A 17,261-nucleotide genomic window follows, 5' to 3' on the forward strand; every position below is an offset into this window, starting at 1 on the left:
GGAAAAGAAATGTGATTTTATTCCAGGAATGTACAGACAAAGTAGCTGCCTCTAAACTGACACTCATCACTCCCCCTCCCAGCCCCTGCTCCCTCCCACACCCTTTAACTTCTTCTTTCCCTGCACAATTTAAAGGTGAAATTCCCTGAGCAGTGAATTTATTGCAGTCCCAGACTGGGCCTGTTCATCAAGAGCAGGAGAGTTTCCTTTTGAAAGGAGATGGATGAAAACTGGAATGTTCAAACAATCTCTTGCTCTTTTGCAATATTTTTTAAAAGAAATCCATCCCTGCAGGATTTTCAGTCAGATTTTAGATCCAAGAGAAAGGCTGCAGTGTCCCAGCTGGAATGGCTTTCCTTGCTCTTGGTAGGGCAGGAGAAAACGAGAAAGGAGAGAATTAATAAGGAGGGGGATACAAACCCAGATTTGTTCATCCCTTCACAATTAGGCCAGAATTAAATCTCTCCTTCACCTGCACAAAATGAGAATTTTCACAAAATGAGAATTGAACAAAAAGGCCGTTGGTTGGCCCTGGTTGTATTTCATGGGGGTTCTTAGGTTTGGGGTTTTCATTTGAGTTCAGCTCTAAACAGCTTTTAGTTTCCATTTCCCTTCTGACTCAATCATTAATCATCCACCTCTACCTGCACTACTTGTCCTGGCTCCAAAATCCTGGAACTTTGAGGCAAACTGAGCTTAAAAACAGCAAATGGGAAAAAAAATCACTGAGCAATTTAAGCTTAGTGCAGGTTTGGGGACTGCTCACCCCAGGGTTTGTGTTTGCACAGGGTAACTCCTAAATTATAGACCAAGGGGAAATTCCCAGGCTGCCTCTGTCATCACAGGATGGAGCTGCCCCTGATTTGGGAGGGGAAGAGCAGCATAAAAAATGAGTCTGAAGCAAATCAGCAGTGAGTGAACCACAAAACATCATCTCAAAGGGACAAAGAATCCCCGTTCTGCAGGGTGTGCTCTTGGGCTGCTGATGGAAGCTCCTGTGGCAGGAATGGCTGAGCAGGAAAATCCACCTCCAAAAGCAGGAACAGTGGTGCTGCTTGGAGGAAAACAACTACAGAGCTTTTGGGAGGCAGTGAAGCCTCTTTGGAAGGGAACACCTGGATACAGAACTGTTCTCCAAGCTTAAAAGGGGAAAAAACCAAACCCTCTCCTAGAGGAAAAATTATTATTATTATTATTAACCCCAGTGTCTCCTCCTCACATGTTTGTGCCAGCTCAGTCCTCATACCTCTGGGAGCATTTCATGGAGATTCAAAGCCACCCTAGAAATGGCATCTGAGCATTCCAACGCTCAGGATAATAAACTTTCCTCACATTTCCTGGACAAGAAGGTTCAAATATCTGTCCAGGTGCTTTCCAGAGGCTGCTTTAGGGAGAGGATCCATCCAGTGTTCAGTCTGTCCATGGCTGGGGTGCAGTTTGCTCCTGGGAACAGGAACCATTCCAGAGGGATTTGGACTTTGCACAGAGCAAAGCTGAGATTTGCCAAAGCAGGCAGTGAGAAGGAGGCTGTGATCACACCCTCAAAGCTGCTGCTGTTTATCAGATCACACTTAGGCTAAATTAACACATTAAACTATCAGAGGTCACCAATAAAATCAGTGGGATGGAGATCAGCTTCAGAGAGAGCCTAAAGCCAGGCACACCTGTGGCTTTAATTAATCTCCACTTCAAGGATTACTGGACTAAAATTAAAACCAGAATTAGCCTCACGTGCGTCCTCTGTCAGACAAATCCCAGGAAAGCAGCACCTTACATCCATGGCCCTGCTGAGCACAGCCATAAATGACATTTATGGCCCTGCTGAGCACAGCCCTGGCCCACAGCAGCTCCCAGAAGTGGCGTTCTCTGGATCCCAGAAATCTCCAGGGGGTGGTTTTGCTCAGGATCCTCCAAGCAGAGGGAAGATGGGATCAGGTTCTGCTCTGAAATTTCCTGGTTGTGTTGTGCACAGAGTTCTCCCAGCCCAGGGAGAATGAGGATCCCACCAGACACTGATCCTTTCACAGGAACACAACTCTCCCCTGGCTCGTGGATCTGGAATGAGAGATCCCAAAACTCCCAGCCTTTTCCTCTTCTTCAGGAACAACAAAGGCAGAACACCTGAGCAGCAATGGAGAGCAGAGATTTCCTGTTCACTGGGATAAAAGCAGGGCTGGAGTTTTGTGCACTTAATTAAAAGATTAATTGGCCTGCTCCAGCCTTTCCCTAAGGTGCCAGCTCTGGCACTGGGGGCAATCCCAAGGGAATGATGCAAATGCCGTTCCTGGGGGTGACCACGAGGAAAAACCAACCACAGATCATGGTTGCTCTTTGGAGGAGCTGTACAGAAGAAAGAGGCACAAAGAGGTTTAGTGTGAGGGCTTTGCAGGGCAGTCTGTGGTGTGGAACACCCACAAGCCTGGTGACCCTACAGATACAGTGCATGGGAGCAGCACACACCCCAAAGGACACAGAACCCCCAGGAATTAAACTCAGCAGCACTTTGGAGACTTGAAACCTGCAGATTTCCAAAAGAATGTAAGCATCCAAAATTAAATACATATATATTTATGGGCCTATTTTAAACACTCTCAAAGGCTGGCCTTCTGTTCCTATGAGTTTATAGAAGATGCAGCAAGGCTAAAACGTCTCCCTGTGTTTTTCCAAACGTTTTTTGCCTTCTCCCATCCCTTCCTCCTCCTCGTCCCCCTCCCACTGCTCCCACTCCCTTTTATCTGAGCACAAGTGCTGGGGTTGATGTCTCCTCTGCTCCCCAGCTCAGGGGGAGGAGGAGAAAAGGCCCTTTCCACCCCAGGTTGAAGCATGAGGGACACCTTTCATCCCAATGTTTTCACATCAAAAAGATGCAAATGCAGAGAGAGGAGCTGCATTCTTCCCTAATGCAATTAAAATGGAAGAGGCAATTTCAAAGGCTGCGGGGAGATTTACAAGAAAGCTGAAGGCAAAAGGGAAGAAAACAAGCCTGAAACTATGTTAAAAAATCAATATATATTTAGGGTTACATAAATGAAGGGAGTAATTCAACAGTGGGAAGAGCACGGTGAGGGGAGGATGAGGAGATGAGACACAAAGACAGAACCCAAGGCTCTCCTCTGTCAAACAGATTTTTTCTCTCAGCTCCCAAGGAGGGTTTGTGGTTTCAGGGCACTCACCTTTCCATTGGAAGCTGCTTTTGTGCTCCTTTGAGAGCAGGGCTGTTCCTTTTCCCCGGGTTTGATGTCCTGATCAGCCCCATCAGGAAGTGTGAGTTATCCCAGGGTCAGGGATGTGCCATCAGCTGCAGTGCTCACTGGGATTCCTGCCCTTCATCCTTCCAATAAACCTGAGTTATCCCGGGATCAGGGATGTGCCACCAGCTTCCCTTTGGAGCTGCAGCTGCTCACTGGGATTCCTGCCCTTCATCCTTCCAATAAACCTGAAATTCCCAGACATTCACTGAACTCAGCCACTCACACTGAAATCAAAACCAGACTTCTCCAACTACATAAAAGCCCCAAACCATATCCAGTAAAACTTAAGTCTGCTCTTCCACACCTTATTTGGATTTTTAAAATTTATTTATTTTTGGGAACACAGTGCAAATTGTCATTTCTGTCTTGACTGCAACACTGATAACATCATTATTGCCAGGTCTGGCAAACAGAGGCAAGGTTTGCCCTAATGAAAGGCAGGACTCCCAGGGAAATCAAAAAGCTGTTGATGAACATTCTTATCTCTTTTCAGTAATTCAGTATTTGACAGATGCCAATAACCTGAATTCATCTTGAGACACTGCCTTTTTTTACTGTCATTTCCTTTGTTCCTCTCATACAAATCTCTTCCAACCCTCTCTCACTTTCCACCCTCAAAAACTGTAAAAAAACCTCAAAAATCTGTTTCTCTCTGAGGGTCTCAAAGGTCAGACTTGGAGAACAAAGGGAAGACAATGCCTGTCCTAAGGATATTGCAAATCAAGGAGCAGATTTTGTCTTCCCCATCTTGTACTGAGTTGTACTTTACTTTATAACTTGCTAAAAAAGACAAGGGAACATGAGCCAGGGTAGGAAGGTCCATCCCAAAGCAAGGACGTGCTACACCAAGAGCCTGAGCTTGTGTAAGTCCCAGAGTAAAACATGATTATTTCATTACAAGCTTTAAAATGAATTCAACTTCCAGATATTCTAATGTGCTTGCACAAGAAGTTTATTCTAACATATTTCCAGATTTAAAAAGATCACATTATTTTTGTCAATACTTGAATCTTTCTAATATATTTTAATGGGAATTAAATGTGCCCAGCCCTGAGCTCCTGATTGCAATGTTTGCAGTGCTCAGGCCAAAGGCACTGAAGGCTTATGACTCACACAAAGCCAAGCAAACAATCTCAGCTTTATTTATTCTCTGCTGCTGGAATTCAGCTAAAGCCTGGAACAGGAAGAGGTTTGGGGGATTTAAATGGGAAGTGCCTCCTAAGGATGTGCTGCTCCTTGTTTTTGTGGGGTTCCCAGATGGAGGAAGGAATGATGAATCTGACTCCATGTTCTCAGAAGGCTAATTTATTATTTTATGATACTATATTATATTAAAGAATGCTATACTAAACCATACTAAAGAATACAGAAAGGATACAGACAGAAGGCTCAAAGGATAATAATGAAAACTCGTGATTCCTTCCAGAGCCCTAACTCAGGTTGACCATGATTGGTCATTAAGTCAAAACAATTCACATGAAACCAATGGAACAATCACCTGTGGGTAAACAATCTCCAAACACATTCCACATGAGCACAACACAGGAGAAGCAAAATGAGATGAGAATTGTTTTCCTTTTTCTCTGAGGCTTCTCAGCTTCCCAGGAGAAAATCCTGGGCCAAGGGATTTTTCAGAAAATGTGACTGGCCATGGTGCCAGTGAGATTCCAGAGGATGGGATGGGAGCTGATCACCCCAAGGCCTGAACCTCACCGAGTTCCTCTGCTCTGGGGAGGAGCCCAGCGCCTCTGCTGCCCTGCCAGGCTGCACTGTGCCAGGGGCAGCTCCCCCAGCCCTGGCGCCACCATCCCTGCCATGCCCACAGGAGGAGCCTCTCCCTGGGGCTCCCTGGGCTCTGCTCCTGCCTGGCCCACACCAGCCCAGGCCTCCAGCCATGGATGGCACCTTTTGGGGTGTCTCAGCCTTTGCTCTCCAGTCTGGGTCCCCAATCCCTCCCTGAGCAGCAGCAAGGAGCATTCCTGGCCCTCAGGCAGCAGAAGTGGCACTGCTGTGTCACCCATGGGAGCAGAGGTGGCACTGCTGTGACCCACAGGGGCAGAGGTGGCACTGCTGTGACACCCACAGGGGCAGAGGTGGCACTGCTGTGTCACGCACAGGGGCAGAGGTGGCACTGCTGTGTCACGCACAGGGGCAGAGGTGGCACTGCTGTGTCACGCACAGGGGCAGAGGTGGCACTGCTGTGTCACGCACAGGGGCAGAGGTGGCACTGCTGTGTCACGCACAGGGGCAGAGGTGGCACTGCTGTGACCCACAGGGGCAGAGGTGGCACTGCTGTGACACCCACAGGAGCAGTGCCGGCACTGCTGTGACACCCAGGTTTGGTCACTGTCACTCTGAGGTCACAGCACCATGGCACTGCTGTGACACCCACAGGAGCAGTGCCGGCACTGCTGTGACACCCAGGTTTGGTCACTGTCACTCTGAGGTCACAGCACCAGCAGAGCCCTCGGGGACTGTTCCCAAGGGATTTGCCCAGAAACACCTTTTCCTTCCCCAAGTGCAGCCGAGCCCAAGCAGAGCTTTGCAGGTTTGGGATCTAAAAGCTTTCCTGGCTTGGTTTGTATTTCACCTCCTGCACTGGTGGGGCAGTGACAACCTCACCCTGCCCCTCCTGGAGCAGCACAGAGCCAGCTCCATGGTGACTCGGTGCTTTTGTTCTCTCCTCCCCAGGAACCCGAGAGCTGTGGGCACAGATGAGATGAGACCCAGGGCAAGGCAAGTGTGACAAGATCAGATTCCCCTGTGCTGAGACATTTCCCCCTCTGGACTTCCCTGGGCAGGTGGGCACTTGGCTGCTCCATAAATCAGAGGGGCATTTCTCAGCTCCTCAAGTGCTTTTATTGCAGTTCCTTTCTTCAGGCTGCTTGAGAGAGATGTTGAACACACAAGGAGCACTGCAATGTTCTGTTGTCACCCCTCCTGATGCATGGCTTGCCAGCAGTGCCCCTGGTAGACATTCATCAAAGATGGGCCACTGGGTCCCTCCTGTGAAATGAGCTTTCCATCAGCTCTCCCTCAGCAAAATCGGAGTTCTGAACTTCCCTGAAAATCCCCATTTCTGACTCTGTGAACATATTGTTCCAAACTGGCAGGAACTGTTATTTACATCTTTTAGCAGCAACAGAATGCTGAGCTATATAAACAGTGGTTATTACTAATCAGAATGTGCTGTTAATTAGGAGAAGAGACCCTCAGTTCTCTGTGAGCCTGAGTGGGATGAACTTTATTTCTATAAAGAGGATGAACTGCATCCTATCAAACATAGCATCTCCAAACAATGATGCTCCAAGATCTCTGAAACCTAATTTTGGCCTCCAAGCATTTGGGAGGAGGGTGGAGGGGGTTTGGAGCAAGCTGTTGTTTGAAATAAATAGCCCTGAAGGTACTTACAGCTCCTCAGAGAAAAATATCCTGAGGCAAATCCTCCTGTCCCGACTGGAAACAGGAATCCAGAGCAGAGCAGCCTTGTTCCTCAGGTTTAACTCCAAAATGGGATTTGGATCAGGGAGGGAATGGGGAGGACAGAGCAGCTTCGGGCTTCAGAGCTGCTCAGATGAGTGAATTTCTTAGGATTTGTCACACTCAGCTCATATCAAAGGCAAATGACTTTAAAGTCTCTGAAATTCCACCAGAACTGTGGAAGGGAGGGGTTGTTAAATTCAGTTTACAGCTCAGTGCCTGTAGGGGAGCTCACCTCTCCACTAATCCGGGTGGTTTTTCACCCAGGACCTTTCTCCAGATCCCAGATTTGCCATCAGTGAAGAAACCTCCTCAATCCCACTATAACTAAAATTCCAGAGGATTTAACCCCAAACTCCAGCCCAGTCCAAGAGCAGATAGATAGAAGAGGGGAAATGAAACCCCTTCATTAATGTCAGAACTCCCATTTGCAGCTGATTTTGTTACTGTGGCTAATGTACAAAACAGGCCTTTGATTTCCCTCTCTTCTGGGAATATTTTGGGAAAGAAAAAACATCTTCCACTGAAACAATTCCTCTGATAGAAAGTTACCATTGTTGCAGCACTTGTTTTGCTTTCAGCCCCAGGACAAACTCTGCCACCAGTGGAAAACTGATTGGATTTTCTCCAATTATCTCTTGCAGAAAACAAGGAATCCCAAACTGGCAGCTGGCTGAGCCTTTCCTTCCCCTTGATGATGAAAGCAGCACATTCCTGACCCAAATCAGGGATAAAGCTGGGATATAAAGCTGGGATAAAGCTGACCCACCTGGAATAAAGCTGGGATAAAGCTGACCTGTGCTGGAGGCTTTGTGCCCAGGCTGCAGCTCCTGCTCTCCCCACTGCTGAGCCTCCCCCATGCCTGCAGCACCCAAAGGTGGCTCCTGGATGTGACAGGGCACTCCTAGATCTGCTTCTCCAGGATCCTGAGGACACTCCTGAGTCCCAATGAGGCCCAAGTTGAGGGAGGCTCCTGGAGCTGCGCTTCTGGCCTCAGCAGAGTATGAGAACTTTGCTGCTGTGAACTCCACCAGGGACACGGAGAGCGAGCAGCTGCAGGGCTCCCTCTCGTCCACCATCGCCCTCATCGTCGTGCTGGTCATCATCTTCTCCCTGGTCATGACATCCCTCATCACCTACTGCTTCCACAAGTGGAAACTCAGAGGGAGAAGACTGCAGAAAGCACAAGAGGAGTATCAGAGAGACCAAGAAAAGAGCATTTGCCAAAGCACACCTGGACTTGTTTCATAAAAAGAGAAAACCAGGATCCACCATGAAGGACTCTCGAATTACCTGAAAATGAAAATCATGACAGAACTGCAAATTTGGAATTTCCAAGCAAATACATCCTTGTTTTATCTCATTTCTAAGAGTTGTTAGCAGTTTGGAGATTTCCTACAGCTTTATTATACATATACATATATATTTATACATTTAGTCTCATTTGTGCAAAGTAAAACCAATGCAACGATGTATTTTTAATCTCTTCTGTCATTTTAATCCTCGCTGGGCAAACTGGCAGTGCCTGTGAGGGTGGGCAGGCCCTGGCACAGGTGCCCAGAGCAGCTGGGGCTGTCCCTGGACCCCTGGCAGTGCCCAAGGCCAGGCTGGACACTGGGCCTGGGACAGTGGGAGGTGTCCCAGCCATGGCAGGGCTGGAATGGGGTGAGTTTTTAGCTCCACTCCAACCCTAACCACAATTTTCTGTACATTTTTTCACAATTTCCAGTATTTCAAGTATTTCAAATATTCCAAATTTCAATCTGTTGCTCTCACTGTTTCACAAAGCCCCAGGAAGGGGAAGAGGCAGATTTGGGGTGCCCCCAGCAGCTCAGCTGCTCCAGCCCAGGGGGGCTGAGCTGTGCTGGTGCCAGCAGGGCTGGGGGTGCTGCAGGGAGAGGCTCCTGGCTGGGGCTGCTCCCCAGAGCTGCTCCTGGGCCCACATTTCAGTGACATTTCAGTGCTTCCTTCACACCAGGGCTGTGCTGAGAGCTGCTCGTGGCATTCCCACAAGTGGATTAAAGACATCCAGTGTTAATGGAACTCAAATTCCTAAGGCAGAAACAGCCTAAACCACTTTTTTTTTAATTAACCACCTTTTTAAACCACCCATATCACAGAGTGTTTCTATTTCCATAGCCTGTCCTGTGATGTCACAGAGAAATGACAGATTTCTTGTGAGTAGCACATCTAAGTAATCTTTTCTAACCAAGTGATGGATGTAATATTAATAAATGTCATTGTTTTATAAAGTAGAAACCATGTGAAGTTGCCACCAGCCCCCTGCTCAAGTCTCCAGCTTGCTTGCAATTACCAGTACTGCTGTATGTATTTTTAAACAAGCTATAATACTGTGATGATGCTGTAAACTTACCTCTGTAGGAAAAAATGTTCTATTTCAAAATGTCAGGATGAAGGATGTAAATGTTCTGAAAGTGCTATCAACAACAACAACAAAAGAATTTTCACAGACTATTCTAAAGGATTCTGTTACATGCTACAAATCTATTTTACAAGGGTATTTATGGATCATACAGCTGAGTCTGTGAGAACAGGACTATTTTATTACAGAATAAATAAATGAATAAATAAGCAGTGAATATCCATGCCCAGAAGCTGGAAAATGTTTGGGTTTTTTTTTAAGTACCCTGATCAATTCTTTGGGTAATCTGGAGGATGGAGGACCCTGACAGAAGGAACCCTCTCCCCCTCATCTCCCATCCACATCCTGGTGTTGTCAGTGCTGCCAAAGATCTTCAAAATCAGTTGTGGAGGAAAAAAAAAGGACAAAGAGTTGCATGAACCAATGCAAAGGTGGTGTTGATAGGATTAATATCTGTGGATAGGATTAATATCAGTTTTGCCATCATTTGAAGGCAAAGCAGGCAGGAAAGCAGCCCTGGGGTGGGCAGGGCTGATCTGCACACACCCAGTGCCTCCCTCAGGGGCACAATCAAAAGTCACTCTCTGAAAATCACATCCAGTGGTAATAAAATCACAGCTTGAGGAATGCAAGGAGATTGGAAAACGCTTGAAGAATGCAGAGCTGGGAGCACTGCAGCCCTTGCTGGAGGATGTGTGGATGGTTTGAACTGCACTCAGCTCAGGGTTCATTGAGAGCTGGGTGCTGGGGCAGCCCCAGCTCCCAGGGGAACACCAGCCCTTGTCCTTGGTGCCAGCAGCTGAAAACTTCTGTCAAGTTCCCAACAGGAATAAATGAGCTCAGCTCCTTTTCTTGGAACCTCATCAAATTGGCTGTGGTAAAAAACAGAATTAAAAAACCACCCAAGTCTCACCACACCCCAACCCTGTGAGGGGAATTTCTGAGGAGGCACTGAGGGACCCCAGGGGAGCCTGGAGCATTGCAGATATTCCTGTAACTTCAGAGAAAAGGCTCAGGATTAATGGAAGGAGGCCACAAAGGTGCTCTGAGGGCTGGAGCCCCTCTGCCCTGAGGAGAAACTGAGCTTTGGGAGTGTTCAGCTGGAGAAGGATCCAGGAATGTTCCTGTACCTGAAGGGGGTCACAGGAAAGATCAGGCACAGCTCTGAGCAGGCCCTCAGGACAAGGGAGAAGGGTTTTACCTGCAGGAGGGCTGCTTTAGACCAGATACAAGAAGGTTTTTACACTGAGGGTGGGCAGGCCCTGTAATAAAATTCCCAGAGAAGCTGTGGCTGCCCCTGGATCCCCGAAAGTGTCCAAAGCCAGGTCAGATGACCCTGGAATAGTGGGAGGTGTCCCTGCCACGGCAGGGAGGGGTTAGGTGGCCTTTGGAAGGTCTCTTCCAACTCAAACTCCTCTCTGATCCTACACTGGACCAGTGGGACCATAAAGGATTTCCTCAGTAGCTGGAAATCCAAATTCAAATATCCCAGAATCGTGGAATGGTTTGGGTTGGGTTGGAAGGGACCTTAAAGCTCATCCAGTGCCACCCCTGCCATGGGCAGGGGCACCTCCCACCAGAACAGGTCCTTTGTGCCTGTTCAGCTTTGTTGCCAGCTCGGATCCAGGGAGTGAATGCCACTAAAACTTCATTCCCACGCAGAGCTGCTGGGACTGAGCTGGAAGTTCTTCTAGAGATACAAATTCCCAGAGCAGGAGAGATGGCTGGAAAGGAGACAAGGAATGAGGGAGCCTGGAGTGCAGGGTGGTTTTTATAAAGCTAGAGCAAATGAAAGGGAAAGTTACAGTGCTGCAGCCCATGGGAAATTGGTTTTAATGATAATGTGAGGAATGCAAGTTTCTCCAAAGGGTCAGTTATGAAATCCAACACCCCAGAAGTGGATATCAGCATACACAGAGCATGAAACAACTGAGATGGGAGAAACCTTCTCTGTGAGCACAGAGCAATGAACCCCACCACATCAGCAATCATCCAGAAGATTAAATTACCCAGCTGTGGGTGCCATGAAAGCCACAAGGCAAAGCTGCAGAGCACTTTGAAGAGGCAGATTGATTTGTTCCACAGGCACAGCTGCTTTTCCCAAGGAATCCCCCTTGAGCCATCCTGCTCCTTTTATGCCCCAGCAAGCACAAACCAGGCAGCAGATGAGCCAATATTCCTTGACCAGAGTTTTGAGGTTTCTTTGGATCAAAAGAAAAAGAAAAAGGAGGGAGGAGCTCCTGGAAGGGGAAAAAGGAGGATACATCACCCACCCTCTTTCCCACATCCTCCCTGGCAGAGTTTTGGATCTCCAGCCTCAAAAAGTGCAGGATTAGAAAATAAATTATTTAGGAGATCAGATCATTCATTCCATTGCATATCTCTAAGAGCTGCTAAAGAAAACACTCAGATCTCAGAGTCACTGCTGATAAAAGAATGAAACAACTGTAGTGAGCAGCAGGAAAATGCATCCAACAGCCATCAGCAAAATCTGCTTTGATTTTCCTGAGGAGTTACCTGAGTTCTGTTTGTAACATTTATGCAAACAAACAAGAGCTGTGCAGGCACTGTGTGTGAGCAGGCTGCTGTTCCACAGACAAACACTGTCAGACACATAACCCAAATAACTCACAGTTCAGCATTTACAGAAAGGCTGACAGCAGCTGCAAAGGAATTCCAGTAGCTCTAGAAAGCTTCCGTGCTCTGAAAACAGAAAGATCAACATGTGCATGGAAGTCAGTCTTTGTGGGTCTGCAAGGGCTGAAATCTGTGCTACAAAATGACATTTTCCAAGGATTCAGTTCCTGATCACCTCCTGTACACCTGACAGCCCTTCCAAGGCTCCACCTGAAATTCTGGGAGCCTCTCCCAGTGTCTGCAGAGACTTCCAGAGGCTCAGAGAACCAGGGAGTGCACAGCAAAACAAGTGACAGAGGTGGGGCATCCAGGAAGACACTGGAAGGCAGGAGATTTAAGGGATTTAAACATTTCCAAGGATCCCAGAGCAACAGGAAGGAGCAAGCAGAGTTTATTCATTACTCAGGTGCCCTGCAGGGACAATTCAAAAGGGGATGCTTGTGGGGGAGTATTTTTGATGGACTATTAAAGCTGTTTGCAAGGACAAGCAGCACTGAGAAACTCAGGGCTGGGCTGGGCTCCCACCTGGTGCTTCACCTACTCAGGATCCACTCTCAGGGAAATCACTCTGAGCAGATTTTTAAGCAGCAGAAGGCAGAACTTTGCTGACACTTCTGTTTATATCCCAGCATTTCCCTCCAGGTTTTCCACTGGTTTGTGGGAAGGGAGAAAAAGAGGCTAAACAGCTCTCAAAGACTGATAAACAATCCAGAGCATGAGGAGAGAAACAACCCTATGAAGTACAAACCTCACTTCAGCAGTGAGGGCTCTTGTCCCAAAATGGGGGAAGAAAATGCAACAGGGGGATTTAATTCCCTCTGCTTTGGCACAAGAATACAGTGTGGGTTCATAGATAGGGATATCCCTCCAAGATTGCAGAGAAGTCAGGAAATGGGAGGCTGAGGAGAGTCAGGCCATGGCTGGAGCAGGGGGCTGAGCCCCTGCTGCCAGCTTTGGTCACAAAGGGCTGCAGAGGTGCCCACAGAGCAGCACCAGCCTTTGGGGGCCACAGTGAGGATGATTTCACTGTCTATCCCAAAGATTCCCAGCACAATTCCATTTTATTTGGATGTGTACTGAACCCCAGATCCAGTCTTTGAATAACAGTGACTTCGTCATCTTGAAAAACTACAACAAATTCCAAAGTATTTTCTTGCAATTCCTCTCCCAGTTTTCATCTGTTGCTTGTTTTTCTCTATCCTATATAGATTCCATGATTAATTTATTACCATTTCTCATCCCATTGGCACCCCCAGTCCTGCTGATTAATTTCTGTTACAACCTCATTAATTCCCTTCTATAAATACTTCATTTCATTTTACTGCTTTTTATAGTTAACTTTGCTTTTTGTCTTCCACCTGGGGCTCTCACTTTCAATTTGCCATGAGGCAGTGGGCAAAGCCTGAGCTGAGATGCAGTAATTACACCTCCCTGCCCTGGCAAACAGAATCATTTATTTTCCTTATGGATGGAGGCAGCTGGGAGCTGCTCTGCAATCCCACAGCAATCCCCCAAAAAACAATACTTCTGCCTTGCCAGATTAATAATGGAAACTGTTGGCTTCTGGAATTTGAGAAATCTATGGAGATGGATTACAATCTACTGCAACATTTGCATTGAGGAAAGGTTGACTCACACCCCAGCCAGGCAGATCTGGTTCCACCTGCAGGAATATTAAAGCAGCACCCAATCCATCACTGCCAGAGCAGCTCAGAACCAAAATCATTGGAATTCTGGAGCTGACTGCCCACAGGAGGCTCTCCCAGTTCATCACCCACTGGAGCTGTGGTTCATTCAGTCCTTCCACTCCTGACCCTTCAGCCTTTGCCACAAATCCCTGGGATCCTCTGAAGGTTTGGGAAAGCTTCTGAGTGCTTCTCCTAGAAGTGTGAGCATGTCCTGAAACAGAAAGCAAACATGGGATTATTCAGGATTGTATCCCTGCCATTTCTCATGGCCTGTAGCACACACCCAGCCCCTCAAGCCCAGGCAGGTGGGCAGCTCTCATCCACACAGTTTGGTGGGTTTGAAAGGATTCTGTTTAAAAACTCTGGCCCAAAAAGCAGGATTCTTCCCTGAGGAGGGACAGGGAAAAGCAGCTGGCCTTGCAGGGAAGCAGGGGGGAAAAGTGGGAAAAAGTGAAGCCTCACCTGAGGCTGAAGCTCTCAAATCTTAGGCAGGGAGTGAGGAAGAGTCAAAATTCTGGAGACTGGAATTACACTAGGGAAGAAAGGAATGTGTGGTACAGCACAAACTCCCAGCCTGCTCATCAGCATGGGAAGAGACCTGGGAGCTGCAGGAAGGTTCTCCCCTTCAGGCTGCCCCCTCCCAAGGAGGGAGAGAAGAGCTTTTCCTTCAGGAGGATGTGTGATGGTGTTCACAGGGATGAGGGAAGAGACAAGGATCTGACTTCATGTTTCAGAAGGCTCGATTTATTATTTTATCATATATATTACATTAAAACTATACTAAAAGAATAGAAGAAAGGAGTTCATCAGAAGGCTGGCTAAGAATAGAAAAGGAATGATAACAAAATCTTGTGACTGACCAGACAGTCTGGACAGCTGGACTGTGATTGGCCATTAATTAGAAACAACCACATGAGACCAATCACAGATGCACCTGTTGCATTCCACAGCAGCAGATAACCATTGTTTGCATTTTGTTCCTGAGGCCTCTCAGCTTCCCAGGAGAAAAAATCCTAAGGAAAGGATTTTTCAGAAAATATCATGGCTACAAGGATCCTCCTGAAGAACAGGCACAGGGAATCCTGCACATTTCACTGCTCCCCCAGCTGTGAGAGGCACTTCCTACCAACAAAGCTTCCATCTCTGGGACACTGGCACAGAGACAGGAATTGCAAGAAGAAATCTCAGAGTATCCCAGAAAAAATCCCAGTATTCCAGAAAAATCTCAGCTTCCATCATACATTGCAGTGTCCTGCTGCAAGATTCCCAAAGGATGAGCAAGGAAGCCCAGTAGGGGCAGTCACCTCCTATCACATCATTTAATTTGCCATTTCAGCTTGGACAGCCCAGCAGAAAACAAACTGGGGGGACACAATCAAAAGGGACCCAAACCCATTCCAGGACAGCCTGGGAATGACCTTCAGCTTCCACAAAGCAGCAGCTCCAACAACTTGAGGAGAATGTTGGCCCCAAGCATTTTATTAATGAAATGGACCCAAATTCTATTTTGGTTTGCACTGATCTCACTGCCATAAATCAGGGAGAATGTGAATTACAGATTCTTTCATTACAGGACCTATAAAATGTAGCATGAATTTTTTCCAACAATATTTGCTTACCCTGGAGTAAAACTGTTCTTCCAATTTCTCTTGGATTAAAGCACTTTCCAGCAGAGTCTTTTTGTGCCTGAGAAAAGCAACCTTGGCCAGCTCTGCTTCCTTCTGCTGGCAGTCAGGACAGGCTGAAACCTCGTGGATTTCAGCTTCTGTCACCTGGAAGAGGAAACTTTGATGCCATGAGCAATGTCTGGCCTGGCAACTTTGAGAACAATCAATAAAAACACATTAAAGACAAAAACTGGCTTTTTAGGCAGTGGTAAAATAATTCAGAGTCACAATTCCATCACCTATAATTGCTCCTGTGCTGGCTGTGTGCAAGGCCTTAAGCAGCAACCTGAGGGGTTATGATTAGAAATTGTATTTATACATTTTATAAATAACTTAAGAGGCAAATAAACTCTGGAGCCATTAGTTCAATCATGCAGCTCTGAGGCAGAATCCAACCCAGACTCTGCAGTTCTGTCTGTAAGATAATCAGTGCTGCTCAGTGATTCCTGGGTCAGTTTATCCACCATGAAATCTTAAGCTTATTTAACAGCATTACACAAATCCCAGGGTTTGTGCTTTTATGAAATATCAATGGTTTTATCTGATCTAATTGACTCAGATTCCATCTGGCTCCATAAACACATTCAAGTGCTACAAAGACAGGGAAATCAACCCAAGGAAGTCCCATCCCAGGCCTCTCTGTCCCCTTTTCCCTGACTTCTCTGGATAAAATGTTGTGTGGAACTACAGACAGAACCAAGCAGAAGAGCAGGTGAAGTCACTTTTCTCAGGGAATGTATTTCCACAATGGAAGACAAAGAAAGAGGAAATAAAAAATTCCACTAAATTTGCAAGGTAGGTTAACATTAACAGAAATTTAAAAAGCAGATGGCTGAAATGTCAAAATTGTTTTAAAAAACAGGAAGCCTGAAATAATTATCACATCAGAAGTGACTTTAAAGTGTTATTTTTAGGTGCAGGGTTGAGGGGAGGAGCCACATCCCATCCTGTGGTGGGAAAAAACCACTGGGCTGATGACACAAAAAAAGAGATTTGAATAGGGTAAAGATGAGACAGAGGCTTCTTAAGCAGGGACTGAGGTCAGCAAGATTTTAATGGAACTGTTTTTATCAATATTATCTAATAACTGAGAAAGCTGGGAGCACAAGCAGGTTCTGTCTCTGGAATTCTTCTAATCCTGGAGTCCCAAAGACTTCACAACAAATAATATGCAGAATAATTTGATAAATAACAGGGGCAAACACAATCAGAGAAAAAGGCTTTTTCCTTCAGCTGGTCCAGGGCTTCTTGTAAAAAAAATGATGACCCCAGCCTTGCTCAATCACACAAATCAGGATTTTAACAGCAGACAATATTTTATGGTGGTTATTTGCTACCAACAGTTCTACAGTGATGTATTGTGATGGTGTTCACAGGGGTCTGAGGATGAGGGAAGAGACAAGGATCTCACTCCATGTTTCAGAAGGCTGATTTATTATTTTATTATATATATTATATTAAAACTATACTAAAAGACTAGAAGAAAGGATTTCATCAGAAGGCTAGCTAAGAATAGAAAAAGAATGGAATGATAACAAAAGCTTGTGTCTGGGATAAAGAGTCTGAGCCAGCTGACTGTGATTGGTCATTAATTAGAAACAACCACATGAGACCAATCACAGATGCACCTGTTGCATTCCACAGCAGCAGATAACCATTGTTTACATTTTGTTCCTGAGGCCTCTCAGCTTCTCAGGAGAAAAAATCCTAAGGAAAGGATTTTTCATAAAATGTGTCTGTGACAATGTCTAAGAAATGAGAAGATTAAATCTTGGGTTGTCAACCCAAAACCTCTTCCAGAGGCCTGAGCCTGGCATCAGTAAAGTCTGCCTGCCTTGATCCTGTTACTGTGGCTTTTTTCTGCAGCTGTTCTCCAGAATTTAGGGGAAATCTCCCTTTGTACCTGTTTCACAGCCTCCCTGGTGTTTTCCAGCAGGATCCTGTTCATCAGCTGGGCAGGAACAGCACAGGACTCTCCTGGCTCAGTTTGCCTTGCTGGGCCTCCCCAGTGCAGCCTCCTGCCCTTCTGTGCCTGCTGCTGCTGCATCCTGCAGATCCTGCTGCTGCAGAAACGGCTGAGAGCACCCAGCTCTCCCTGGGAGAACCCAGCAACTCCTGAAACCAACAGGGCAGGACATCAGTGGCTGAGGGAGGG

At 46.6% G+C, this 17,261-nt stretch overlaps 1 protein-coding gene and 1 long non-coding RNA gene across 2 annotated transcripts in view; one reads left to right on the forward strand and one right to left on the reverse strand.

The window, feature by feature from the left end:
- The first annotated feature begins 5,939 nt into the window (after nucleotides 1–5,939).
- LOC115948744 lies at nucleotides 5,940–9,355 on the forward strand. The gene is made up of 2 exons (XR_004082529.1): nucleotides 5,940–6,052; nucleotides 7,376–9,355. It is a non-coding gene; the product is annotated as an uncharacterized LOC115948744 (long non-coding RNA).
- Nucleotides 9,356–12,793: 3,438 nt separating this feature from the next.
- The window catches only part of CUNH8orf48 (chromosome unknown C8orf48 homolog), a 12,115-nt gene continuing 7,647 nt past the window's right edge, over nucleotides 12,794–17,261 (reverse strand). Inside the window, exons 3-5 of the mRNA XM_031063385.1 lie at nucleotides 17,010–17,221; nucleotides 15,059–15,211; nucleotides 12,794–13,650 (exon numbers count right to left, since the gene is read on the reverse strand). Of these exons, the coding sequence (XP_030919245.1) occupies nucleotides 13,546–13,650; nucleotides 15,059–15,211; nucleotides 17,010–17,221 (470 nt within the window). The 3' untranslated portion in view covers nucleotides 12,794–13,545. The remainder of the gene's footprint in view (nucleotides 13,651–15,058; nucleotides 15,212–17,009; nucleotides 17,222–17,261) is intronic.

This window comes from Geospiza fortis, unplaced genomic scaffold, assembly GCF_000277835.1.
Source record: "Geospiza fortis unplaced genomic scaffold, GeoFor_1.0 scaffold117, whole genome shotgun sequence".
Classification (NCBI taxonomy): domain Eukaryota; kingdom Metazoa; phylum Chordata; class Aves; order Passeriformes; family Thraupidae; genus Geospiza; species Geospiza fortis.